This window comes from Cryptosporidium parvum, chromosome 1, assembly GCF_000165345.1.
Source record: "Cryptosporidium parvum Iowa II chromosome 1, whole genome shotgun sequence".
Classification (NCBI taxonomy): domain Eukaryota; phylum Apicomplexa; class Conoidasida; order Eucoccidiorida; family Cryptosporidiidae; genus Cryptosporidium; species Cryptosporidium parvum.
In genome coordinates this window covers 272,509-298,692 of record NC_006980.1, presented here as the reverse complement: position 1 = coordinate 298,692, position 26,184 = coordinate 272,509, and the positions used below count along the sequence as shown (strand labels likewise).

The 26,184-nt window shown below is 32.7% G+C and overlaps 14 protein-coding genes across 14 annotated transcripts; 5 read left to right on the top strand and 9 right to left on the bottom strand.

Annotated features, from left to right (window-relative positions):
- Window positions 1-197: 197 nt before the first annotated feature.
- On the top strand, window positions 198-3,395 carry cgd1_1230 (predicted secreted protein, signal peptide; the record flags this gene model as incomplete). The annotated part of the gene is made up of 1 exon (XM_627967.1): window positions 198-3,395. The coding sequence occupies one exon, from the start codon at window positions 198-200 to the stop codon at window positions 3,393-3,395; it is 3,198 nt and encodes a 1,065-aa protein (XP_627967.1).
- Window positions 3,396-3,599: 204 nt separating this feature from the next.
- Window positions 3,600-5,876, bottom strand: cgd1_1220 (S/T protein kinase; the record flags this gene model as incomplete). Its single annotated transcript, XM_627966.1, has 1 exon — window positions 3,600-5,876. One exon carries the CDS (start codon window positions 5,874-5,876, stop codon window positions 3,600-3,602), a length of 2,277 nt encoding a protein of 758 aa, XP_627966.1.
- A 672-nt stretch (window positions 5,877-6,548) lies between these two features.
- cgd1_1210 (conserved hypothetical protein) lies at window positions 6,549-8,237 on the top strand (the record flags this gene model as incomplete). Its single annotated transcript, XM_627965.1, has 1 exon — window positions 6,549-8,237. The coding sequence occupies one exon, from the start codon at window positions 6,549-6,551 to the stop codon at window positions 8,235-8,237; it is 1,689 nt and encodes a 562-aa protein (XP_627965.1).
- Window positions 8,238-8,297: 60 nt separating this feature from the next.
- cgd1_1200 (hypothetical protein) lies at window positions 8,298-9,221 on the bottom strand (the record flags this gene model as incomplete). The annotated part of the gene is made up of 1 exon (XM_627964.1): window positions 8,298-9,221. One exon carries the CDS (start codon window positions 9,219-9,221, stop codon window positions 8,298-8,300), a length of 924 nt encoding a protein of 307 aa, XP_627964.1.
- Window positions 9,222-9,587: 366 nt separating this feature from the next.
- Window positions 9,588-9,911, bottom strand: cgd1_1190 (hypothetical protein; the record flags this gene model as incomplete). Its single annotated transcript, XM_627963.1, has 1 exon — window positions 9,588-9,911. One exon carries the CDS (start codon window positions 9,909-9,911, stop codon window positions 9,588-9,590), a length of 324 nt encoding a protein of 107 aa, XP_627963.1.
- A 77-nt stretch (window positions 9,912-9,988) lies between these two features.
- cgd1_1180 (RAD54 like SWI/SNF2 ATpase) lies at window positions 9,989-12,622 on the top strand (the record flags this gene model as incomplete). The annotated part of the gene is made up of 1 exon (XM_627962.1): window positions 9,989-12,622. One exon carries the CDS (start codon window positions 9,989-9,991, stop codon window positions 12,620-12,622), a length of 2,634 nt encoding a protein of 877 aa, XP_627962.1.
- Window positions 12,623-12,758: 136 nt separating this feature from the next.
- Window positions 12,759-13,955, top strand: cgd1_1170 (ubiquitin C-terminal hydrolase; the record flags this gene model as incomplete). The annotated part of the gene is made up of 1 exon (XM_627961.1): window positions 12,759-13,955. A coding segment is annotated over one exon (1,197 nt), but the record flags the coding sequence as incomplete, so codon positions are not given.
- Window positions 13,956-14,114: 159 nt separating this feature from the next.
- Window positions 14,115-15,008, bottom strand: cgd1_1160 (predicted secreted protein, signal peptide; the record flags this gene model as incomplete). Its single annotated transcript, XM_627960.1, has 1 exon — window positions 14,115-15,008. The coding sequence occupies one exon, from the start codon at window positions 15,006-15,008 to the stop codon at window positions 14,115-14,117; it is 894 nt and encodes a 297-aa protein (XP_627960.1).
- Window positions 15,009-15,451: 443 nt separating this feature from the next.
- Window positions 15,452-15,832, top strand: cgd1_1150 (hypothetical protein; the record flags this gene model as incomplete). Its single annotated transcript, XM_627959.1, has 1 exon — window positions 15,452-15,832. The coding sequence occupies one exon, from the start codon at window positions 15,452-15,454 to the stop codon at window positions 15,830-15,832; it is 381 nt and encodes a 126-aa protein (XP_627959.1).
- A 309-nt stretch (window positions 15,833-16,141) lies between these two features.
- On the bottom strand, window positions 16,142-16,948 carry cgd1_1140 (conserved hypothetical protein; the record flags this gene model as incomplete). The annotated part of the gene is made up of 1 exon (XM_001388114.1): window positions 16,142-16,948. One exon carries the CDS (start codon window positions 16,946-16,948, stop codon window positions 16,142-16,144), a length of 807 nt encoding a protein of 268 aa, XP_001388151.1.
- A 385-nt stretch (window positions 16,949-17,333) lies between these two features.
- Window positions 17,334-18,047, bottom strand: cgd1_1130 (conserved hypothetical protein; the record flags this gene model as incomplete). The annotated part of the gene is made up of 1 exon (XM_627958.1): window positions 17,334-18,047. One exon carries the CDS (start codon window positions 18,045-18,047, stop codon window positions 17,334-17,336), a length of 714 nt encoding a protein of 237 aa, XP_627958.1.
- A 366-nt stretch (window positions 18,048-18,413) lies between these two features.
- cgd1_1120 (epsin like ENTH domain (alpha-alpha superhelix)involved in vesicular transport) lies at window positions 18,414-20,168 on the bottom strand (the record flags this gene model as incomplete). The annotated part of the gene is made up of 1 exon (XM_627957.1): window positions 18,414-20,168. A coding segment is annotated over one exon (1,755 nt), but the record flags the coding sequence as incomplete, so codon positions are not given.
- A 685-nt stretch (window positions 20,169-20,853) lies between these two features.
- cgd1_1110 (phosphatidylserine synthase I (serine-exchange enzyme I), 9x transmembrane domains) lies at window positions 20,854-22,221 on the bottom strand (the record flags this gene model as incomplete). The annotated part of the gene is made up of 1 exon (XM_627956.1): window positions 20,854-22,221. One exon carries the CDS (start codon window positions 22,219-22,221, stop codon window positions 20,854-20,856), a length of 1,368 nt encoding a protein of 455 aa, XP_627956.1.
- Window positions 22,222-22,729: 508 nt separating this feature from the next.
- Window positions 22,730-26,041, bottom strand: cgd1_1100 (alpha beta hydrolase with 5 transmembrane domains; the record flags this gene model as incomplete). Its single annotated transcript, XM_627955.1, has 1 exon — window positions 22,730-26,041. One exon carries the CDS (start codon window positions 26,039-26,041, stop codon window positions 22,730-22,732), a length of 3,312 nt encoding a protein of 1,103 aa, XP_627955.1.
- Between the last annotated feature and the right edge of the window lie 143 nt (window positions 26,042-26,184).

The window sequence follows — 26,184 nt, the reverse complement described above, 5'->3', positions numbered from 1 at the left end:
CCTATTATAACCCAATAACGCTGAAAATTAACCAAATAAAAAATATTCTCTCATCACTAATAACTTTTAACCACCTAATATTCTTTTTTCACTATTTATAACCCCCCTTTACATGTGGAGACACAGACGTGGCATGCATCCAAATTAAAAGTTAATTAGATTAAAAAGGTTGGAGTGAAGAGGAACTATAGAATAAAATGAATATAATATGGGGAATTCAGATATCATGCTTGATATTGGTGGCCTTGTTGCAATATGCGACTGGTGACCAGAAAGCAGAGCAAAAAGACCCATATAGAAGTACAATGAGAGTGGAAGATCTTAATAATATTGATAGAAAACGCTCAAAAGCCGATTTCTATGTATTTTCTGATAATATGTTGCAACTTTCCGCACAATTTCCGGTGATTTCACCATTTGAGTCGCTTTCCTTGGTCTGGCTATCAATATATGACAAGATCCAAATACGACATAGAAATGAGGGTGCATTAATTATATTATTCCTCTTAAGCCCAATATATAGAGTTATAAATGGTGAGAATTTTGATGGTGATGAGCTTTTTAATGAAATGGAGCCATTTGATGAACAATTATCGCAGGTTATTTATTGTCTAATCCAGACTAATCATGGAATTAACTGTGAATCGGCTATTGAGGATTTTACTACCTTTATCAATGACCAAATACTCTATGAAATTCAAAAGCATAAAAATTCAGATTATGATATTAATATGACAGCCAGAATTGGTCAGATTACTGATGTTTTGAATACTATTAAGAACAAGCAGCTTTATAATATAGATAAAGAAAATCAAATTAAAATGTATAATACATTAAATCCAGAAGCTTTCATATTCCACATATTTAATATTGGTAATTTATTAGAGCATTATATGGATTTTAATTCTGGAATATCATTTATGGCTATTTTGGGTCCATTGAGAACCTTTCTTGATTTAATGAATAAAAACTGGGGAATTGGAGAAAATGAAGATGCTAGTCGATGGTTTAGAAATAAAATTTCTCCTTTGAAAGGTGTTTGTGATGATATTATTCTTGGTGTTAACAAAATTAGGGAGGAAATTGATCATTATTTTGAATCAAAAAGCTACGAGAAGCTTATCATTTTGACTGAAATAAAGCTTTATACTGATTCTTTGAAACAATTCTGTACAGACTATAATGAGTTCTTGAACTTACCAGATGAAGATCCTAAAAAGACTAAAGAAATTTCTGAGAATTTAAAAGCTGTTAACTTGATCTTTGTTGATAGAAAGAATGTAATACTTGGTATGCAGACTTCCAAATTATATGAATATTCCCGTAAAGCTGCTGATACTAATTCTCAACTTTGCATGGTTGAAAGTGACAAGAAAGTACTTTCTAGTCAGGGACTATCTGAATATGAAATGGATCAGGATATTTCAACTACACTTTTAGATTTAATTGGTCAATTTTTTTTGAATAATAAGTTAGATACAAAGTTTAATGCTTGGCTTATTAATACATGTCCAACAACAAAGAATTTGGTATTAAATAGTAAATTGGCAAGTATTGAAAGGTCTTTTGGTTCTATTGGGAATCAAGTTAAGAATCTTAGTACCATTTTAAGTGTTAGAAGAACTAATTTAGCTTCAAAAATATGTTCAAGGCTCAACTCAGAACTTGATGATGCGAATTATAACAATAGGAGGTTTATAACAATAAATAGATTATTAATTCCTCTTGTAGTTAATTCATCTCTACCAAGCATAATCCCTGGAAACGCTCAAATATATAAAAATAAAGATTCAACAGATAATAAGATGAATCTCGAGCAGGTATTTGTAGATACAGATAGATCATGTTTAATTAACTACTTTGATACAATGAACTATTATATTAGAGAAACTACAAATATTTGTGAAAAGATTAAGGATCATTCAACATTATTTGGATCAGCATTTAATAAGATTGCAAACCAAAAAGCAATAACTCAAATGAACCAAAACTTACAAAAGGTATCTCAATCTCAGCTATTACACGAATTCAGAGAATTAGGAAGGGACTTGAAAGGTAGCAAGTATGGTCATTTTGTTTCGGAAGTGGGAAATAACTGTTTTTCTTCTTTAATGCATTGGTATCACTTTAGTAAGAAAAGAAGAAAGCTTAAAGGAGCAAGACGATTATTAAGAAAGGCATTTTATACATATACATCGACATTAGATAATGTGAATGTGGAGCTTAGGCCAGAGTTAAGAAATATCCAGACAGCAGCAGCAAAATTGGAGACAAATGAACTAAAAATCTTAACAAATGGAGATTTTGTTTTTCTAAATTCAAAAGTAATTAGTAGATATATGAAAAAAAGATATACAAAACATACAGCCAAGATGGTGAATGAACATTATAAATTTCCAGCTCAAATGTTGAAAGAAGACTTTCCAATAACAATAGAGAACTTAAAAGAGCTAAATTCATTAATAAAGGCAGATTTGGAGAAACATAAGAACGAATTGGAGGAAGAATTATCAATGATTAAGGAGTCAAAAGAAGGAATGGCAAAAATGGATGAAAATAAACAAATTGAAAAAGAAAGTCTTCCTTTCTTTAAATCAGGTAAGACCAATTTTGTATTGATAGGACGGGATTTCTCAAGTTTTGCACTATGTCAATGTAAGATTAGAGGTTCAAGACAGTTTGAGATGCTAAAGCTATTTTCTGACTTGATATTTCAAATTCAACATGTAGATATCAGAATAACAGGATACGAAATGTTGTCACATTCTCTAAAGAAGGCAGTTAGACAAATGCTGATAATTATTTCATTGAATGAGTTTGCTATAAATTTACTTCCAAAGGTAAGAAAAGGTGGATATCAGAGGTTCTATAGGATGAAGCATACAACACACAAAGCCTTAAGAAAAAGGATCAAGAAATATCTTTCAAATATAAAGCAAGACACTTACAAGCTATCAGTAGTATTGAATTCATTACATAATTTGTTATTAACAGCTTTTAATCACTTTAAATATGATCCAGAGCTTGATGTACTAAGAAAATCATTTTCAGGAATAGATACTGAAAAGTCTGATTGGGGAACATATTATCATAATAACTCTCTTCTTAGAGCAAGTAAAGCAGTAAGGAGAAGTACAATAGAGAAGATAGTAGGGAATTTCTACTTTGGCAGAATAAGGAGGAGTTTTAGTACTTTAAAGGAGACGATTTTACAGATGTTGAATCCTCAGCAGATTTTGAGTCTATCACAAATATTCAAAACTGATTTAGGAGTTAAAGATATAGATGGGATTGCAAGCAGGCTACATCACTACTTGAAGAGTATTTATCCCTCACAAAATTGTATCGGTGTAGACCAGGGACAAAAATTGGAGTCATTCTTTGCCTTGTGTTAAATTAGAGATAGATTAGTCAAATTTAATATAACTTATTCTTTATTTTTTGAATATACTATAGGAAGTTAGAATAGAATGAAATTTAAAAAAAAACCCGCATGAAACCGTATACCGGCATTATATATAAAGTCATTACGTGGTGCATGCAATTAGATTGTTTTTACATGCAACAATTTTTTAATGTGGACAATCAGAAAATTTGTATTAAATAATATTTTTTTTTCTAAGAATATTTACTATTTCTTGATTATTTCTGGTGATAGATGTGCTGGTAGATCTTTGTGGAAATAAATGAGTATTTGGTTTTTGTGATTGCCTACTATAAACATTCTCAGAAGATTTTCTTTCTTTGAATGTAAGGAATTTATGATTATTTGGCGTTCCAGAATTACGGTTTAATATATTGGAGTTTGAGGTTTGAATCGTTGATTTTGGTAAATTTGATGAAATTTTATCTATTGGAGTTAAATTGCTGAAGGGTTGAGGTATGCATGAAGATGTACCAATTGGGTTGGAGAAGTTAGAGTTGGTTTTTCCAATTATTTGTGAAAACGAATGGCTTTGAGGTAGTATGCGTGAATTAAGAGAAATACTTTGACTTGAAATATTATTAGAGGCTGGTGAAGGTTTCCTTGGAGTTTGGAAAATTGGAGAGTTATTAATTTGTTTCCATGACGACGCCGTTGAAGGGTTGGATAAAGGAGAAGATATGTGTGTAATAAGAGGAAGATACGAGCGTTTTGGGGTACAAATTGGTATTTTTGAATTACCAACAGTTGGGATAGAACAATGTTCAATGACGCTTTGAGAATTACCAAGCTTGTGTGATGTTCCAGGAACCATCGAGCTTGGAAAGAACTCACTAACGAAAGATTCTCCTTGAATTTTATTGGTATTACATGAATTGAAATTAAGTTCTTCAGAGAGATTAGATATTGGAACAGAAGTAGAAGCTTTTGCAGAGTTATAAAAAGAAACTAACAAATCATCAGGGAACTTGTCAAAGTTTGAATGGTCTAATTTATGCTTGACTTTTGGTACAATTGGAGGTTTTTGGTGGCGGATTTTGGTAAAGTCCATTCCTTTAAAAAATGGATGCTTCAAAGCTTCTTTCGCACTCTTAATTCTTTGTGAAGGTTCACAAACCAAAGAACAAATCAAATCCATGGCTTCTGGAGAATATTTATGATGCTCTGAAGGTAAGTAAAAATGCTTATCCCAATTCATCACCTTGTTTCTTGTTATAAGTGAGTTCTGACCTGGATCTGATAACGGAGGGCCACCAAAAAGCATTTCAAATAATATTATCCCTACACTCCATAAATCTACACAAAGGGAGTAAGGTTCTCCTCTATGAATTTCAGGAGCCATATAATCTGGGGTGCCAGCATGAAAGTTTTGATCATGAATAAGTACTTCATGTGGATCAATTCTAGCAGTTACATTCTTTTGAAAAGATGAATTTACTGAAGCATTCGAAACAAAAGGTCTTTGTTTGCTTTGGATTATTTGCTTTGATAGTCCAAAGTCTATTAATTTTATATGGCCATCTACGTCTAACAGTATATTATCTGGTTTTATATCTCTATGAATATGACCTTGAATATTATTTAAATAATCTAAGGCCAGAAGCAATTCAGCAATATAAAATTTTGCTGTTTCTTCATCAAAAGTATGAAGATCAATCAAATGCCGCATTAAATCTCCTCCTGGCATATATTCCATCAACATATAATAGAAATGGTTGTCTTCCCAATAATAATAAAGTTTATTAATCCATGGGCTATCTGAATTATACATTAATGAAATCTCAGTATTCAGCATTATTCCAGTGTTCAAAGTTTGTTTTTCTTCAACTTGTTTCTTAGAAGAATTAATATCTATCTTTACCAAATTCTCAAGGTTATCGTGTTGGCTTTGATTATTCATTATTTGACATTTCTTTGCCTGTTTTAATGCATAAACATTCCCAGTATGAATATCAAATACCAGTCTTACTATTGAATAGCCTCCTTGGCCAATTACAGAAATGGTGTGGAAGTCATCCAATGTCACATTTTGACGCAATGAAAAGATATTTCTGTGATACTCTACGGAGTTTTCATCAATTTCCTTGTTCAAAATCTTTTTCTTACAAGAAGCACAATACTTTTCTTCAGGTTCTGGACTTTTACTTTTATTTGATAAAGAACTAATATCTCCAGGCTTTTCTCTAGAATTCTGCTTTAAGTTAACATCTGATAAATTTCTTGAAGCCTCATTATTAGAGGTACTTTTCTTTAAAAGAGAAGGCTTTTGCTTGCTTTCTGTTCGTGTTGATTGTGTAAGACTAGAAGAACTGTTAAAGCGGCTGGAAGTCTCTCTTTTGTTTAAAGAATTACTGAATTCTTTGTTATTTGATAAGTTATTAACTTTTGAGCGAATTTTCTTGGAGTCATTACCACTCCTTGAAGATGAACATAAGGACCAATCAAGAACCATAAGGATTTTTTTTAATAGTAAGATAAAGCCTTTTCAGCTAAAGATATCCCTTGAAAATATAGCCAATTCCTTGATATAAATTTTGACTAAATCTCGATTAAGTAATGATATTACGTTCAAATTGTTATATACGTATTTAATTACTTCAATTCCAGCTATATTTAAGATTAGATCTCGACCCAAAAATTGAAAATACAAACTTGAAAACTGTAATATTCTCAGTTCGAGTAATTATAATTTAATAATAATTCGAGTAATAAATATTCGAAATCAGCTAAAATAAAATTAAAATCACTTTTGAATATTTACCATAATACCCAAAGATGTAAATTTAAAATATTGAGAATACAAAGCAGGTCTTCATCTATAATTCTGGATAATAATTTTTTTTCCTTTTCCACCAAAGCCTTGTTTTAATAAATAATCATTTTACCTCAAAATTTACTCGTCAAATTTTTTTATTTATTTGCTATTCACACACACACTCACCCTGGTATCGACGAGCCCGCCTAATGCATTTATTTGATGTCTAAATTGCATGTATTTTTTTATGGAATTTGGAAAAGGAGAAAAAAAAAGAGAAGAGAAAGAAAATAAAAATAGGAGCGTTTTTGATAAGTTTGATAAAGTGTGTCATGATCTTAACAAGTAACGAAACTTGGGTGATCAGAAATGAGTAAAAGTAGGAAAAATAAATCAAGTGAGAGCTCTTCGCACCCAAAAAGCAGGAATGAGAGCAGAGTGGAGTATTTACCTGATCCTCATCGAATGTTAGCTAAATGCGAATTTAGAGAGTTTCATTCATCACTGGGAAGTTTTGGAAAATTTGGCGAAACTGATCATTGCCAAAGAAGTATATTATCATTTGCTTTAAGCCTTATGGAAGGACTTTTTCAATCAATATTATGTTCAGGAACTATATTAGAGAGCTTACATGAGTTAGATCATGACATATATTCATACCAGGAGGGGAAAAGACAAGGATCATTGAATCTAAGTTTTAAAGTTATTAGCACTGAAAAGAAAGGTTTTACATTACTTCCTTTAGATTACAAAGGTTTCAATAAATCTAGTTTCAAAGATCCTAAATCAAAGAGCGATGATGAAAACCATTTTTCTGAAAATGATCCATTAGTTCCTCCAAAGGAATATTTAGATATTATTGGTTATAAAGAACCAATTACAAAAGCAACTGTATTTCAATTTCCATTTAATACTTCTCCTGAGGACTTAATAACTGAAAAGTGTATAATTGACGTGATTAGGCGTAGAATAGAAGACAAAGAATGGCTTTCTCAATTGGAGATTATATGTGGATGGCTTGGAGAATTAGCAAGGGTCATTAGACATCTTGTTAAACACTTTCCAGTAACATATAAACGTTTTCTAGAAGAAACAGATGGTAGAATATATACTTCATTAAGATGTCCATTGTTTTATATGGCATTAATGAAACTTCTTTTTGATGAGTATCCAATGATTACTGAAACAGATGAAGAGCTAAACTCAAAAGATCCAGGAGATGCAAGAAGATTAATCAATAGAATACGAAGAAACAAGTTACCGGGAATGAGACTTGTTGAAATAATGTCCAGAATTACTATTTCTTTTGGAAGTGTTCTAGAATCTATGGGAGGAAGTCCAGCATGGAGATGTAACCCTGAATTTGCTCAGTATTATTTACATATGGCTTTTGTATTTGATGATTCATCGTTATTCACACATATTGCTGCAAAAAGTCAAATGTTTGACTACGAAATATTTGAATGGAAATACACATTAAACTCTTTAGCTCAGCATATACCATTGTTAAATTCATTTTTAAAGCCTCTTGCTACATCAATTATGGCAAATAGAGTTCAAACCAGACTAGCATGCTATTTAAAGGACTCAAGTAGAAAAGCGCATGCAGAAGATGGCGCCAATTCTGAAAAAGGTATTAAATTACCAAAACCTGTGGTAGGAAATTCATTAGAAGCAAGATTCTTAACAAATGAGGTGATTAAGCGCTCAAAGGCATTTTTTGGTAACTTTGAAGGTGAAAGATTAATTTCAAGTGTGAAATTAGAGTTCGAGAACTGGCAATACAAACCAATAAGACCAGTACAGGAACTTCAGAAGTTAGCTTCCAGGAAAGTTGATTTAGACAAAACACTTAAAGAATACAACCGTACAGTTTTAGTACCAGAGAAAAAAAGTAGACACGCAAAAACAGTTATAAATAATGTGTTACCACCGTTAACTCACCTATCAGAAAAGAAAAAGAACATATTAGTCAAGATGGCGCCTGGTCAAAAGTATGCACAATCTTTCTATAATAATAAGGTGAGTATACCTGTCGGTATGATGGTATATCCATAGTAATAATATTTAAATAATATCTGCTTTGTATTCATTTGGAACAGAATATTGAAATTTAAATTATTCTTGATTATATTTTCTAATTTGGGTATATCTAGCACAGTGACCTATATAAATTAGTGAGCTTGTAACTGCAGCCAAAGTAGCCCCATCCAATCCAGTAAAGTATTGGGTTGCATAATCAATATCATTAATATCAATTGATTGTCTACCAGAGAAATAGCTTACCCATTGAGAAAGTAATATGTCTAATCTATTCCTTCCTTGTATACTGCTAGGAATTGGAAGGGATGGAGAAATACAATTGTAATTTACTTCATTGGCACCTTCATATTGATTCCAGGAAATACCATTAACTCGTCTAGAATTAGTTTTGAAGGCATTATTATTTTTTCTCATAATAGGAGTTTCTTTCTGAATATATAAAAGAGATTCAGAACTATTGCTTGATGAATCTGAATAAAATTCATCAGAGTCAGAAAAATGGGGTGATGTAGGGAGTATATAAGTTGCCCTAAATTGGGGAGTTCTGGGAGCATCTTGGTGATTAATGATATTTTTCCAGTTCGAGTAGAACTCAATTTTGGATAGAGGAAATTTTGTTTCGGGGGAAAAAACTCTCTCCTCTCCAGACCACTCGATACACTCAAGGGATTCTTTTCTGGAAATAGTTTTATTGCATGTTTTTCCAACTCCAGAAAGACTTTCAAAAGACTCTTCAGTGCAGTCATCTAATTCGCTCAAAACTCGAGTGGAAGATGGATATTGATTCTTCTCAAAGCAGAAACCTTCACTATCTATTTCGTTTGATTTTCTTTGGGTAGTTTGAATTGGATAGTATATATTCAAATTTGAGCATGACATAATATCTTTGGCTGCTTCTGACTGTTGTTGAGCAGTTTTTTTAACTTCTACTGCACTTACATATTCATCATTTCCACCGGTTATATGTTTCTTCTCAATAAGTGAAACTTCACCCTTCATTCCAAAGTAACTTATAAATTGTTCTCTTTACATAATATCTAATTATTATAGCATGGTCAAAAATCACCACTAATAGGCGCCAACTACAAATTTGTCATTTCAGAAATAATTTGAAGTAGTAAATTTCTTTGAACAATGTAAACAGAAATGATAACGGCGGCTCAGTATATGAAGATAAAAATCAGTCCTTTGATTCTGTTTTTCCTTTCTAATTAATCATTTACTTTCTATATTTTTCTATATAAAAAAGATACCATTTCTATATCTGGCGCCAATATTGGCTTGCGATAAATAAATAACATATGAATAATAATTCAAAAAAATTCCATTACAAAAATTGAAAGGTAACTCAATTCCTAGTACTGCTCAACTATATAATTTTAAGAATAATCTATTGCGATATTTTTTCAAATTTAATTGATTAATTAATTTTTTTTCACTTTTTTTTGTAAAAGCCCTCCTATACCGGCAATTGCATGCAATATTGGCAATAAAAGTATTACGTGTGAAATTTTGCATGTAGAAATCAGCATGCATATTAGAATAGTTTTTGTCCACATAGAAAAGGCTAGAATTAGAGAAGATACACAGGCCGAAATTTTTTTTGAAAAGAAATATTTTTAGGTTAAAACTCCGAATGTGCATTCCCTCACTAACTCCCCATTTCTTTTTGTAACCGGGAAAGCACATGTAATACTTAAAGGCTTAAGTACAGAATAAATATATTATTAGTTAATCGGATTCCACATGGTGGATATTGGTAGAAGATGATAAGGATAAATACCAACAAGTCAGAGGGTGGATTGGATGATACTGGAAAGAATGCAGTAAGACAAACAGAAATCGCGCTAATTAGAAGCCCGATAATGTCAATGTTGTCAGTAGAATCCGGCAAGCCTGTCATGTTCCAGTCTTTCAGATCCCCTATGTCAGGCCACGTTCCGGGAGTAAGCTTAGAAAGTAGAAAGATGACTCTTGGAGTGAGAATACCGAGAGATTCAACATACTGCAACAGCATAAAACAACCAGGATTTAAACTTCCTCCAAAGGCTGATGATAGCTCTCCTAAGGGGGAGCCTGAACCTCAGGTTAATGTAAACCCTTTAATACTTTGGATTTCCTCAGAAGATGGGGAAAAAAGAGTTATTGAAGTTGATTCAATGTTAACCAAGTGGTTGAGAGAACATCAAAGGCAAGGAGTAACGTTTATTTTTGAATGTTTAATGGGCTTAAGAGATTTTGATGGAAATGGTTGTATTTTAGCTGACGATATGGGATTGGGGAAGACATTGCAATCAATTACAATCCTTTGGACTTTATTAAATCAAGGGTTTGATGGCAAGCCATCTGTTAGGAAAGCTGTGGTAGTTTGCCCAGCATCTTTGGTCAAAAATTGGGCCTCTGAAATAGAAAAGTGGCTCCAAGGTAAATGTAAGTGTACCCCTGTTGCAGAAAGAGACAGAGAAAAGGTAGTTTCCGCGTTTGCAGGATTCAAATATGACACGATGTCAAGAATTTTGATTGCATCATATGAAACTTTTAGGATGCATGTAGAGCAACTTGATGGAGTTCCGATAGACTTAGTAATATGTGATGAAGCTCACAGGCTAAAAAATGACAAAACTAAGACAGCAATGGCAATCAATAATCTCCCAGCAAAGAAAAGGCTTTTATTGAGTGGTACTCCTATTCAAAATGATTTGGTCGAATTTTACTCATTGGTTTCGTTGGCTAATCCTCAAGTATTAGGGGATGTTTCTCAATTTAAAAAGATTTATGCCAATCCAATATTGGAAGGAAGAGAGCCAGATGCCTCGGAATATCAACAGGAGCTTGCCACTCAGAGATTACAAGAGCTTTCGAATATTACAAATCATTTTATATTAAGGCGTGCAAATACATTGTTGGCAAAAGTGTTACCACCAAAAATAATTCTAAATATTTTTTGTAACTTGACTCCAATACAAAATTATCTCTACAGAAGATTTCTACGTTCTTCGGCATGCAAAAAGTTATTAGACTCTGATTCTACGGGAAATCCTACTGGCTTGACAGGACAGGTTCTTTCTTCAATCCAATCGCTAATGAAGCTTTGTAATCATCCTACTTTGATTAGACCAAAGACTTCGGGAGGATATGGAAAGGGCTTTGAGGGATCTGAAAAGTACTTGGAAATGATTCATGGGAGAAGTGTTTCAGGCGAATCTGGTGGAGAATATAAGAAAAGAGTTACAATTGGAAGCTCTATAAGGAATAGCAACAGAACAGGATTCAGCTCTAAACCAAATTTAAGTGGAAAGTTATATCTTCTTTCCAGATTACTTTTTCATATTAGAAGTAATACAAAAGACAGAGTTGTACTAGTAAGTAACTATACCCAGACATTGGATGTATTCGAGTGTCTTTGCAGAGATCTCCAAGTACCATGCGTAAGATTGGATGGCTCGACAAGTATTACAAGAAGGCATAACTTAGTTAAAACATTCAACGATCCGAATTCCAATAGCTTTGCATTTTTACTTTCTTCCAAAGCAGGAGGATGTGGGATCAACTTAATTGGAGCAAATCGGCTTGTCATGTTTGACCCAGACTGGAACCCTGCAAATGACAAACAAGCATTAGCAAGGGTTTGGAGAGATGGCCAGAAAAAGAACTGCTACATTTATAGACTATTTTCTACAGGAACAATTGAGGAAAAGATATACCAAAGACAACTTTGTAAAGACGGCCTGAGTGCTATGCTTGTAACTTCCGGAGGCAATAATGAACTTAAAGATTCAATTTCAGCTGATCTTGTTCGAGATTTATTTACTCTAAAAGAAGATACCATTTCAGATACTCATGATATGATACAATGCAACCGGTGCCATGATTCCAATGGTCAGCCTCTTGATATGGTTCCACAAACTACAGGTTTAGAAGATGATCTCAATACATGGGGGCATTATCACTCTTTTTCTGAAATACCCGATGAAATCTTATCACTAACTCTAAATGAATGTTCAAATGAAACAAACAAGATGGCTGTTGATATGGAAGGCGAGAAACCTCATCCCTTAGAGTTACCTTCTGATTTTCAACCAGTTTCATTTGTAATGGCCTGTAGAATCGAACTTCAAGACCAGGAAGATGAGCAAACCAAAGAGTCTAATGGGGAAAAGCCAATGGAAGTTGACAAAGAAAACTATAACAAAGATAATACTATTTGCAATATAGATGATACCCGTACAGATAATTCAATCAGTCCTGTTAATCCTGTAATAAATATATTTGGCGGTCATGTTTCACCAGATGCAAAAAGAATTAAGGATTCAAATGGTTCTGAGGATGATTATGCTAGTGAATTTGATATGGATGAAGAAATGGAATATTACTCATCCTCAGATAGTGGTATGGAGTAATTTTATCCTTTTTTCTGCATGCAATTTCGAAATGTGGCGCCAAATGGAAATAGTTAAAATTCCCCCATAAGTGAGGAATTTGGCGAGAAAGAAAGAAAAAATAATATTTGCCACCATTGAGAAGAAGGCAAGTTAATATAAATATAAATATATATACATACATATATATTTATATGCAAATAAACTGGTTAATTTGATATTTGAAATCATGTCAGGGGATTGGTGTACAATAGAAAGCGACCCAGGAGTTTTTACAGAGTTAGTGGAGAGATATGGAGTTAAGGGAATACAATTTGCTGAAATATATGACTATAGTGAGAGTGGGATGGAATTCATAGCTAATGAATATGGGAATATTTATGGAATAATTTTCCTCTTTAAATTTACAGAAAAGTTCAAGGGAAATCACTTTTCACAGCCAATTGAGGCTCCTCCAGGAATGTTTTATGCAAACCAGGTAATAAACAATGCATGTGCAACTCAGGCGATACTTTCAATTATCTTGAATAGATTAGATATTGATATTGGATCCCATCTTGAAGAATTTAAAAAGTTTTCAAGTAGCTTTGATCCAATGACAAAAGGACTTGTAATTGGTAATAGTGAAGTATTGAGAACCGCACACAATTCTTTTAGGCCAATCTCTTCTTTGGAAGTTTCTGATCCAGACTCAAATGACTCCAAGGGAGATGCATTTCATTATATTTGTTATATTCCATTTGGAAAAAATGTTTATGAGCTTGATGGACTTACTACTGGAGTTGTAGATTTAGGAAGTCCTAAAGTTAATGATTCTGAGAATTTCTCATTAGATAATGAAATATCAGCATTATATGATAAACCAAATCTTTGGGTATCAAGAGTAATGGAGGAAGTTAAAAGAAGGATTGAGCTACAAAATGAGGATTCATCTCATGGTGAAATAAGATTCAGTTTATTAGCCGTTGTTCCAGATAAAATTTCTGTTACCGAAAAAAAAGTCAAATATCTCAAAATTTCCAGGCAAGCTCATATTGCAAAGCTTCTAAGTTTGGGAGGGGACTTAAGTACTGATTTGGAAAGTCTTTCTGAAGAAGAAATTGAATCTGATGAGCTTGATTCTATATTATCTTCCATTCCAAATGATATCGCTTTAATTCAAAAAGAAATTACTAAGATCACCCATGAAATATCTGAAAATCTCTCGATAATTCAGAACGAAAAGTATAATCGTGAAATATGGAAGAAAGAGAACGAGAGAAGAAGGCATGATTTTCTTCCTTTTGTTCTTACTCTTTTAAGGCATGCATCGAAAAAAGGTCTATTAATGAAGAAACTTTCTCAGTTACAGTAATTGGATTCGAAAACAAGAGAGAACATGATATATCCAGTATATGAAAAAATATTTGAATGCTTTATTTTGCTACTAAATGATTTTTATTCAGCAGAGTCCAGTATTTTGTTCATTCATTTAATTCAAAGTTTATATATTTTCTAGATTTAAATCCAAAATTTAGTTGATAATTTTCCACGTAATTATCTTCATTACTTTATTATTATTCTTTAGTGTACATTTTGTAATAATATCCTTGTTAATTATTAAACTTTTACCACGTAAATCTAGCTTAATTTGATCAGACACTTCATCCAATTTATTTAAATATTTTGGCAGATCTTGGCAGTAGAGCCAATTTAAATCTAATTCTTCATCGTATTTAAGTGGTAATCTAACATAAACAGGATCTGGAATGGTTAAGGATAGGTTCTTGTATTGTATAAGATCCTTCATGACTGCTTTAAGTTTCATTTTATACTTTTCAGTAAATAAATACATTTTTACATCTTGACAAATTATTGTTGATAAATCAAGAAAAGGATTAGTAAACTGTACCAGTTCTTGGTATCCCCTCCCTATTATAACGCCTTGAGTAAGATCTGAAATCTTATTCGAATTTTTCAACCATAATGCATTTAAGCTTAATAATAAATTGGTATTTTCAAAATTGCATTCTTCAATGACTGGACTAACCATACTATTAATTGCATTATATTCCACGGAAATAGAACTTTCATTAATTAAAAAATTAGCTATTGTAATACATTGTTGAAAATTAATCTCCATGCAATTTTTATCGTCAATTACTCCTTTAGGCAAAATCATTTGGGTCTTAAAAGATTTCTTTTCCTCTATTATGTATGCTATAACCCAAAGATATTCACAAAAGTATATTGAGGATTTATAACAGTTTACTAAATCTTCTGGATTTTTACTTATCTGTAAGCTCTTGCATATTTGAACCAAAAACCGTCTACTTGTTTTCATCAATTTCTCATTTTCTTCTCCTTTTGACGTTTTTACTAAAAAGAAAAAAATCACAACTAAAAAAGCCAAAAAAGTAATCCTCATTTAATTTTCTCATTACTATCATTCAAATTCAAATTTATTATTTATATTGCCTAATTTTATTCCTAAATTTTTTTTTGCACCTTTTTTGCATGCATGCATGCATGCATGCATTATTGTGGACGTCCACATAAAAAAATTTGGCGATTGTATTGCATAAGCACAGGTAATAAAAAAAAAAATAGATTAATGCATGTATTTACATAAATTAAATTTAAATAGAATCATGAAAAAAAGAAAAAAGAATGCCCTATGGTGAGGGTTGAAAAGATTAAAAATGGAAATGTTCCAGACGTCCAGAATAAGGAGATACCATTCAATTTTGACTTTTTTACAAAAAAATAAAATAGTAAATTATCATATCTCTGTCCCTATTGGCACTCTCTTTTATTGAATTCATATTTTTAGAAAGGTTGAAAATTACTGGTAATATTTTATTTTTAAAAATGTGTAATAACAATTTTTTTTGCTTTGAAAGTTACCCAGCAAATAATAGAAGATGCTCTTGCTGTTGCTTTGATCTAAGAAGAGGATGTTCTCAACAGCTTATGTGTACAAATAGAAGGCCTGTCGTTCATAGATACATATGCAGAATTTGTATCCCCAGAGTAAATAGAATGCCAGCTTTGCAGAATAGAAACACATGCTTTGAATGTTCTGCATGCGGACAAAAGGCGGGCACTGCGCCAATACAGTCTCAGAAGCCCGAAGTTTTAGATAAATGCGAGCATAATCAATCATGTTCACATAACCAGGGGCCAATTCAGAAGAATCCAACTGGAGGATGCAGATGCGGTGAATGTTGTATAGTTTTCTGTGGTCGTTAAGGATACGTGAGGTAGCAATTCAGTTCTAGCTCAAAAAGATGATTTTCCAAATGAACAGACAGAAATAATGTTGATTTGGAAAAAATAGTTGGAATAAAAAAATAAGAAATAGCAACTTAAGAAACACAATTTATTATACTTATGATAGGAGGAGTTAATGTAGTCAAAGTAAGGACCTTCAAGCCATAAGTGAATCAAACGTCCTCTAGCTTCCATTCCTACCTTGATTTTCTATTTAGCATGAGCTATACGCATAAAGTTCTAATTATCCCAAGTCTTTCCTCTATATTTTCATTCAGAGTTGAGGATTTAACTGCTTTCGAGAATTCTTTTGAGTTGATCATTTTCTGACAGTTGGATAGGAGTCAAACCATCATCATTTGTTAATTTTAGGTCAGCTCCATGCTTGAGAAGAACTTTAACGCAGCTTTCCTGCTCAGAAATTACAGAAACATGAAGAGGGGAGTCCCCAAAGTTATCTTTAACATTTGGATTTGCTCCATTCTTTAAAAGTAGCAGAGCAATTTCACTATAACCTTTGTCGCATGCTAGATGAAGAGCATAAGATCCTTCTGAACTTCGGGAATTAGACAAAAATGGATATCTTTCAAGAATTTTCTTTAAAAATTCAACCTCATTTTTATTTACCTGCGAGCAAAATGCATCAAAAACAGAAAGTGAGCAATTCTTTTCGGAAAAGTTTGGATCAAGCAGAACCTGATCCAATACACCTTTCAATTCTACTTCAAGTTTCTCTTCATCCAGGTTTGATTCTAATAAAGGACGAGAAGTTGAATTGGAAAGTGACATACACGAATTCTTACCAATAGTTTCCTCCCATTGAGGATTTTTCTTCTCTATAAGTTTAATATATTCATTGGCGGCATCCTCTGGATTCATTCCTTTTCTTGAAGCCCAAGACTTTGATTTAGCTTGGTCTTTCATGCTAAATGCAGAAAAAAATGAGCCAGATTTTTCTGGTGCATCGCCCACAGTTGCCTGTTTATAGAATCCATATAAATCCAAAAGCTCCTCATTGCTAAATGAAGACACATTATTTGCACAGTAATCAGCAGCTGAGGCAAACTTTTTGTTCGTGGATAAGATATCAGTCATTCTTGAAAACAGAGACTCTCAATTGATTTGGTTACCCAATAAATATATTACTAAATAAAATGCTTTCTAAAAGAAAGTAAAAAACTCAGATAAACTCCACTCGAGAAAGCAAAGAAACTATACAAAGGTGGGGGAGAGATTTGTTTTTCTCTGGTTCCCAACCCCCCCCCCTCTATCGTCCGGAGTAATCTGCTCAAATAACTAGGCTCTTACCGCCAAAATACCGAATTCCATAAGGAATGTGCCGCCAAAACTTGTGAGAATGTGGAACAAATTTAGTAGGAAGAAAGTTTTAGCGGTAGCTACATGCAAAAAATTAAATAAGAAAATAGTACATTTGGTTTGCGGCGGAATGTTAATAAAAATATAATTAGGTTCAACATAATTAGTATTTTGAGTGACTAACAGCGATTTTAAGTCCGTTTTGGAGTGTATCAGTAAATTCCTTCATTGCATTGGCAATGCTGTCATCAGCTTCTTGTCTGAGTTTTGAAGTGGAATTTATAGCGTTCTGAATGCTTTTGAATTCTTGAAGAACAAAATTACTGAATTGATTATTAGGGTTAAAAACATTAAGTTTTGAATTATTTTCAAAATTTTCGTGGAATTTTTGTATTTGTTCTTGAATTGGAATATGCGAATTATTGCATGACAGTCTAGAAAGTTTATCATTGATTGTTTTAATCATCTGATTATTGAGATGATTAGTTTCTGAGAAAATTCCTGCTATTCTTTCAATTATAACAAAGTAATGTTTAAGTTCATGCTTGACAGATTCAAATCTTTCTGCAAGTTCTCCAACTTGTTGACTTTTTGAATTTGAATCTCTCTTATAACTAATAAACTTGGCTTCAACTTTCTCACATCTACAAAGAATACTTTCTAAAGTATTCATAATAAGCTCAATTCGATGTAAAACCTTCATTGTTACTTCTTGTATCATTTGGTTTCCAAGTTCCTCAGTTTCACTTTGTAATTCAGCCATCTTACTTTTTCGACTTTGTATGCATTCCAAAACTTCATCCCTGAGTTGTTCTTGTATCTTTATAATTTCTTTCATTTTGCCTGCAGAACTGCAGGATAGCTGATTTTCGATCATTACTAACTTCTAGCTTCCCCTCACTTTATTCGTTTTGCAAATAAGTATTACCTTATAAAAATATTTTCTTGTATTCTAAATACAATAGAGGCATAAGTAATGAATCGAATTTTGATACAAAGAATTAATTTCAATCAAATACACAAAATATTGTTCTTTTCTTATTGAAATTTTATTTTGATCCAGAAATTCCACCAATAATTTTGCACAATTTGGCGCCAACTCTTAAGAAGTCATATTCACCAGAAGCACTACAAATTCATAATAATTTGAATTAATGAGTAAACTTAAGAAAATGAGTATAAAATATACAAAAAAAAAGGAGGGGGAAAGAAAACATTCGAACAATTAGTGGCTAGAAAATAACTATAATATTCCCAAATCGACTAGAGACTTTCCTACGTTTTCATTTGATCCAAAACCTTTAGTTTGCTTGTCCTGTTGTTGCCTCCTCGAATTTATAGCTCCTGCTTTATTTGAATGATTTTTTATTGATAAATTCTTAAATAAATTATTTTTCTTATAGGAATTCTCCTGCGTCTGATTTGATAGTATTAATAATGAATCTGTCAGATCAGTTACTGAATTTAATTCTTTATCAGCCTTAAAATCTGTACTTTCCGTACTCAAGTCTATTAAATTATTAGTTAACTCAACGTCGGGCGGGCATTGTGGGGCATGCGCAACTGCATGCGAGGTGCTGGTGCTGGCACCTAATACTTCGATAATTTGTTTGACCTTTCTCCTACAGTGAATGTTACTGGTTGAAATTGTATTCAGGAAGTGTATGAAATCGTCATTTGAATACTCAATGAGACTTTTTTTAGTGTTTTGATTTGTTTCAAGCATAGAAAGAATGAGGCACAAAATTTTATAAATAACTTTGAAGTTACTTTCTGATTTTAATGTTTGATTCGAAGTGTAAGGAGATTTATGTTGTTCATTTTTATCAATATAATAACTATCAGTTTGTTCATCATTGCCATTGCTATGGGTTTCATTATCTTTCTTACCAAAGTTAGTATCTGTATCGCTTAGATCGATTAGTTTGTTATGTAGCAACTTAATAACAATAGGTATATCTAATTTTTGAATCTCTTTGATGCTATTTTGAAGAATTTCATTGGAAGGATTCATAATTAGTCCTGTTGATGAGCAATAGCTTTCAACAAAATGGGTTTCTAGTGTATTGCCACTGGAAATATTTTGGCTGTTTATTGTAATAGTAGGTTTTGAATATTGAAGCTTATTTTCCTCGATTTTACACTCAGGGAAATCTTTTTGTTTATATGTTGGAATCTGATAATTTTGAATATTGGTAACTCCTCTTGAGATTTCACTGTTAAAGAAGCCATCTCTGAAGTCTCTGCGAGGCTCAGGATTGCTCTGATAACTAAAATTTGCAGGTTTTGCTCCGCTTCTGGAGTTCCCATAATAGTTCGAAATACCATTAATTAACTTGTTTGGAAGTACTTTCAACACTAACTCAGAAAGGTCATCAACTACTTGATTATATTGTCCGATTTTTGCATTGTATACAATAGAATTCCCAATTTGAGAAATATCCATTGAGTCATTATCTGGCTCTATTTTATCAATAAAGTTTGGATTTCCAAATCCATGAATTCTATCTTTGTAACTATTATTCGCAGATCCATTAGCTTTAAGTCCAGACCCTTTACTTTGGTTCCCAACTTTGATACTCTCGTCACTCCTATTGTTGCTGCTAAATATTGACTTTAAACATTGAATTGCTTCTTCTCTAACTAATTCCGATAAAGTATCTCCATATACAGGATCAAATGTGCCCTTATAGCTTTGACAAACTCTTATTTGATTCGCATGACGTTGTACCAGCATCTTAAAAGTTGGATTACCATTCTCACAGAGGTGTTTTATCAATCTTAATGCCTTAAACTTTACTTTCGGATCATTTCTTTTTAATTTTTTGATTAAATAGTCCTCCAAATAATTACAACTACCTTCCTGAATATAACTCAAATTAGTTACCTCATTTAATTGATATCCTGAAGGAGCTGAGGCTGAATCAGAACCAAATATTGACTGAAGAAGTCCTCTATCCAACATTTCCTTACTTCTTTTGTCACTATTGCTATTCCTCTACTCCTTTACATAAATTCGTTCCTTGAGTTAATATACAGCATGCGCGCCAACTACGTGTTCCCCACTAATTTAGCCTTATCGAGGAATGTATTTCTTTTTTTTTTTTTTTTAAAATGTGAATACCTTCAATACTATTTAAAATTTTTAAAATATGGAGATTTGATGTTCATTGTTTATGTTGAAAGAGATGTTTGTGAGCTCTCTTTTTTATATTGCTAACTCAATGTCTCTTACACGCTATGAATTTTACCGAAAAAATCATATTAGCTGACTTGCTAATTACTTTATTATCTGTCAATTAAATAGTAAATATATTAATTTTTAAACTATTCTTTTTGTGTGCATATTTACAACAATTACATCTTAGTGGTTGCATGCAATTGGCGGGCAAGCATATTCGTAATTTGAGAAAATTCAATACCGGTGTTCGACCACATGCAAAGATGAACATTTCCCAATCATTAAAATACGGCAAAAAATTCCTCGCAAAAAGAGAAATATATTTTAGTATTCAAAGTAATTATATAGCCAATATGAATTAACTAATGAATATACTATTAGTTTAGGAAATAGTCTAAAAAGATACAAATTCCGGTAAACAATTAACGAATGCCCTGACATGCTATCTGCAATACAAGAAAGGAAAATATGTTTAAACTATTATAATTGACGACTTCAAAAGTTATTTATTTTTTTTGTCGCTTGGACCAAAATTTTGAAAAAAACTTTTCAAAGTTAAAAATAAATACAAAACAACAAGAATGAAAAAGATAAAAGTCCAAATATATATAATAAAATTCGAGGGTATGAAAGAATCAACACGAAGATTTCCACTAAATCTCCAACAAAGCAGTGATTCTGTAAAGATTACTACCACGATGAGCCAACATTGAAAGCTCACTTTACCAAAGTGAATTGATGAATCCCTTGCGATTGTTTCATATAATTCTCTGACTGCTGAAGCACCACTAATTGCCAAAAGAGCTGTTCTTAAACCAAAAATCCAGTGAGAAACTGGCATATTGAACTCAGCTTTGAAAAAAAAGTAATTCAAGTCAATCAACTGAACAATTGCTGTCAAAATCAAAAAAGATCCAAGACCACGTAATGTTGTGAGAATTTTTGGCCATTTAAACAATGAATACATGAAATTCTTTACTTTTAATAATCTTGGTTTTGATGTGGATTTTTGTTTTTTCTTATTTACAGAACTAGAGCCTACCTCTTTTGAAGCTTTTATACTCTGTTTTGAATTTGAAATTGAATCACCTGCTTTATGATCATATTCTTGGCCTCCAAGTCCATTACGGCAAGTATGCCAATTAAAACGAGTCATGTTGAATCTTTTAATTATATAATTCCCCAAGAATATACCTATCATGTTGCATCCAAAAATATCCAAAATTATATGGTCCCACCAGCATTCATAAAAGTTTGGTAAAATGTGTCTAAGGGTAATTTCAAGCCATTCAAACAATATTGAATTAAACCAAACAAGAAAATTATTCCTTAAGATTAATGCTTTGACCATCCAACCAAGGAAGTGAGCAATAACAAACATATCTATCTTTGGAAGAATGTTTGAAAACCATCCATTTGATCCATCAATTATCGAACACGAATTTCCTGCATAATTCACCTCCGGGACCTTTTCAATTAACTTTGGGTCAATATAAACCAAAGTATTTCTGATATGCTCTGTGTCCTGAAAGAGTAAAAATGTTAAAAGCATAAAATATAGAATATTCATGCCCATTATAATCTTCCAAAAAGCATAACAAGGCCATCTAAAAGTTCCACTTGGGAGAAAATGTATTGACATTACCATAGTAATAGCAACTACTGCCATGACCCCATATGCTACTCTCATATTTGAAGACATTCTTAAACTTTCGAAAAGCAAACCTCTTGAAAAGAGCTCAGAAAATACCCAAAGTATAATTACTGGTATTGACAAAAGAATAGATGCCCAAAAACCCATATATCCTGTTGATTTTGAAGAATTGTACTCTTCCATTCTGGGAATATATCTATTCCTTAAAACACTCATAATTCTGCCAAAAGCCACCAGAATTCAACAATTGTAAAAATCCACTTTATCTCACAATCTCTTGGTTATTTTCAACCAATCTGTTCTTTTTACCTAACCCAGCACGGAGCCTGCAAACCACCAATTAAGAACCTTTTGCAGCCTTCCAATGCCTAACCCCTTCAAGAACTGTACGGAGTCTTTTTCACAGGAAAAGCTCACAATTTTTTGTTATTACTCAAAATGTATTAATGTTCAAGCATTTAATAACAAAATTAGGCGGGCTTCCCACATTCATATTTTGCTGCTTCAAGACACCAAGAGAAAAAACCTTGAAATGTGGGAAGGAATTTCTCCTTTGACAATTTAGCCTGTTTCTTGGTGAGATTATTGTTTATTTCTGGTCGTTTCTTTCTTATTGCTTCTTTTTCCCGATTATTTAACCTCCTAACGGACATATTAATACCCTTATATCTTAGCCAAATTATTATTAATTACGCCTAATTGAGTCAGTCTTTGTTGGACTTTGTTAAACTTCAGGATTTAACTCAATCCAAGTATTGTAGTCCTCTCTATTAACTGGAAGTTTGACCATAAACGAGTTGTCCAGCTTAATATTAATGGTTTTGGCTATTTTAATGTTCTGAGAAATATGATGTAGTTTAAAGTTCTTTGTATCTGCACCTGTAATTGAGATGGCCAGTCTGTGATCTTTAAAGAAGGTCCAAGTAATTGGTTCCAAAGTGATTTGCATTGGAGATTCATCCCCAATTCTTCTTAAAGGCTGGTAATAACTCCTTGTAAGAGGCCTAATAACCTTCCTTGCTGATCCATGTGGTATGTTCTCAAGAGCACTTTTTGTCATATTAACATGTCTGTGTCCAATTTGTGCCAATCCTTCTGTTATATACATAATTTCGTTTTCTGGAGAAATATCCTCCAAGTATACATAGATTGGAGCATCATAACCATCAAGAAGTTGAACTGAGAAATGTAACCAAACACTCCCTACAAGTCGTATATCTGCCTTAAATGGTGCAGTTGCAAATCTTATATGCTGTCTACTTTTTCTTTTTTGGTGAAGTCTTTCACCAGCATGCCATAATTGTTTTCCTTTCTCATTATAAGATACTGTAACTCTAAAAGGATGCATTGCAATCATCCATCTGGATCTATATTCTGAGAAATAGTTATCACCAACTTTGAGTTGAATGTAGCTTGAGGAAGATCCTGAAGGATTGTTTTGACTTTGATTTAAATTTGTTCTTGTTTCCTTCTTTTTTGATTGGAATACAAGTGGAACAAATCTAGTTCCTAATATTGATGAGAATTCTTGAATTGAACTTTTTTCATTCTCTCCATGCTTTTCAAAAGAAAACTGAAGATACTTGGTATCTGGAGGAGGGAATTTGTCTGTAGTATACCATTTTTCTTCTCCAACTTGGAAGAAATGAATGTTCTTATCTTGGTTTTCCCAGCAAATTCCTTTCAAAGCACAGTCCATAAATCTAACCAAGTCGTAATATAAGGCTGGCTCAAAACAAGAAATACTTTTTCCAAATGGAGAGCAACTTGCTCTGCCGGAGTGAGTCCAAGGACCAAGGACCAACTTATATATAGGTTTTTCTTTAGATGCCATATTTCCAGCTTCTAGTAAATACTGCTCATATGCCTTAGATGCTGACTCTACTAAAGCATCATAGAATTGAATTACTCCTCTAGAGTTAGCAGAATCACAATATCCTGAAGTTAAATAGACATTTACTCCCTTATTTCCGAGAATTGTTGCAACATCTTCAGTATTCCCAAGCCTTTCTGCGTATATCAAAGTTCCATCATCTAACTCAACCTGTTCATCCAAGTACTTGTACTTCTTAATAGTCTTTGACATATCCCAATTCTTTTGATGCATTTCCAATGCTTGCTTCTTAATACTTGAATACCCTTGAACAGGAGAAACATTTCCTATTACTAATAAGAAGGCTACCACCAATTTAAAAGGATAATATGCAACCGTTTTTAAGAAATGAAGTAATGGAGATCCATATTGTTCAAACGAATATGTTATACTATAATAGTCTTCCACTAGAGGTTTACAAATCAAACCCCCTGGCTCAATTAACTCTTTAATTACATTCATTGGCGATGAAAGAGCAAAAACTGCATCAACTAGATTGTTATCACTTCTAAAACCTTCTGAGCTGCTTTCAGATTCATTATTTCCAGATAATGCAGCTGTTTTGATTGCAGCCATTCCATCATAACTGATTCCTCCTACTCCTACCTTTCCATTACTCCAAGGCTGATTCTTTATCCATCCAATAATTTGTCTAAAATCATCAACCTCGTTTTCTGAAAAATCCACAATTCTATGCCCGGTACTTGCACCTGTTCCCCTGGTATCAACTACAACAACAGCATAAAAGTTAGGAATAAAAGTTTGAGTAATTTGCCAAGACCAAATATTCATTGATACAGATTTGGGTTCTCCCCAGAGAGAGAATAAAGTGAATGGCCAATGAACATCCATTCTTCTATTATATCTTGTAATATCTACTACAGTTGGCAAGGTTTTGTACCCAAATCTGATTCTAGGTAAATATACATCTACAGCAATTTTAACTCCATCATCCATTGTAATGTATTCACTGTAAAATAGAGGTGGGTAATTAGTACTTGTTGGACCTCTGAAATCTCCAGTTCGAATCTTTCCTGACTCATCCCTGAAGAATGTGATCTCATGAGTATCAAATTTATACCAATGGTGATCATTTGCATTGCATGAATTCTTTGGTCCCAAAAGACCTTCTTGCATTAAAGGTAAACCAATTCCTACAACCATACATAAGTAAATACCAAGAATAACTCCATCAAATAAGTGAACATAGGCAAAAACCATTCTTAATGCAGTAATGAAGCCAAAAAAGTCAACAGATAATCCTGTCCAGTATAATATTATATGGGCTAACAAACTTGTAAATCCCTTATAATCATCATATTTGTATTTATCTTTGGCTAATGAGAACCAAATATCTGGAACCAGTAATCCTTTAGTGTTTAAACTTTCATGAGCAACGTATTGTGTCAAACCAACTAAAATAATCAATAGACAGGAAATACCAAACACTCTTCCTGCTACCCCACATATCATCATCTTCTTTCCATAAGTACTTCTAGCTTTCTTAATCTGATAGTTATTCAGCTTATTTCTTTTAATTTCCTTCAAATTTGCCCTCAGAGCTCTTGAGGCAACATATGTTAATATGAATATGATGCAACCTAAAAAGCATGAATCCATAATACTAGTTGGAAGGCTTTTTGGAATGATATGTTGAGCATAATAATATTCAAAAATCTCATCAGTATTCATTTCCTTATTAACAGTATATATTGATGGGTAAAGGTTCAAAACTGTGATATGATATATTATGTAGACTGTAATAGCTCTGCTAAAAAGCTGTATATTTCTTAACAACTTTTCAAACTTTTTGATAGTTTCTTCCTCCCATATCTTGCATTGATTTACATCTCCAATACTTCCATTTAATCCCTCGCTCTCAGCTGAGTTAATTGGTGATAGTCCCCCTTCAGAATTATCTAAACATTCTTCAGGAGTCTCAGGCCCACTTTCACAATATGTGTCCATTATATCCGACTCATTTTCTTTGTTTGCTTTAAACATTGCAGACTGAGGCGTTTGCAGCGATTGATCTTCCCAGCTTCCTTGCATATATTCCAGCACATCTTTCCTTACTCCTTTGACAGTTTCCCTACCATTAATGAGTTCTGAGATATTTTCCTCTTGTTGCTCCACTTTCTCCAGCTGTGAAGCCTTTGACATCGGACTCCTTATCCCCACACTTACACACAGACCCGTATTTATCTGCACCGCTTTAAACTTAATTGGCCTTGATTTACTCCTTCTCTTATATGGAGAGTTTTATGGACTATCCCTCTAACCTTTCATTAAAGTCCCTCTTGTTT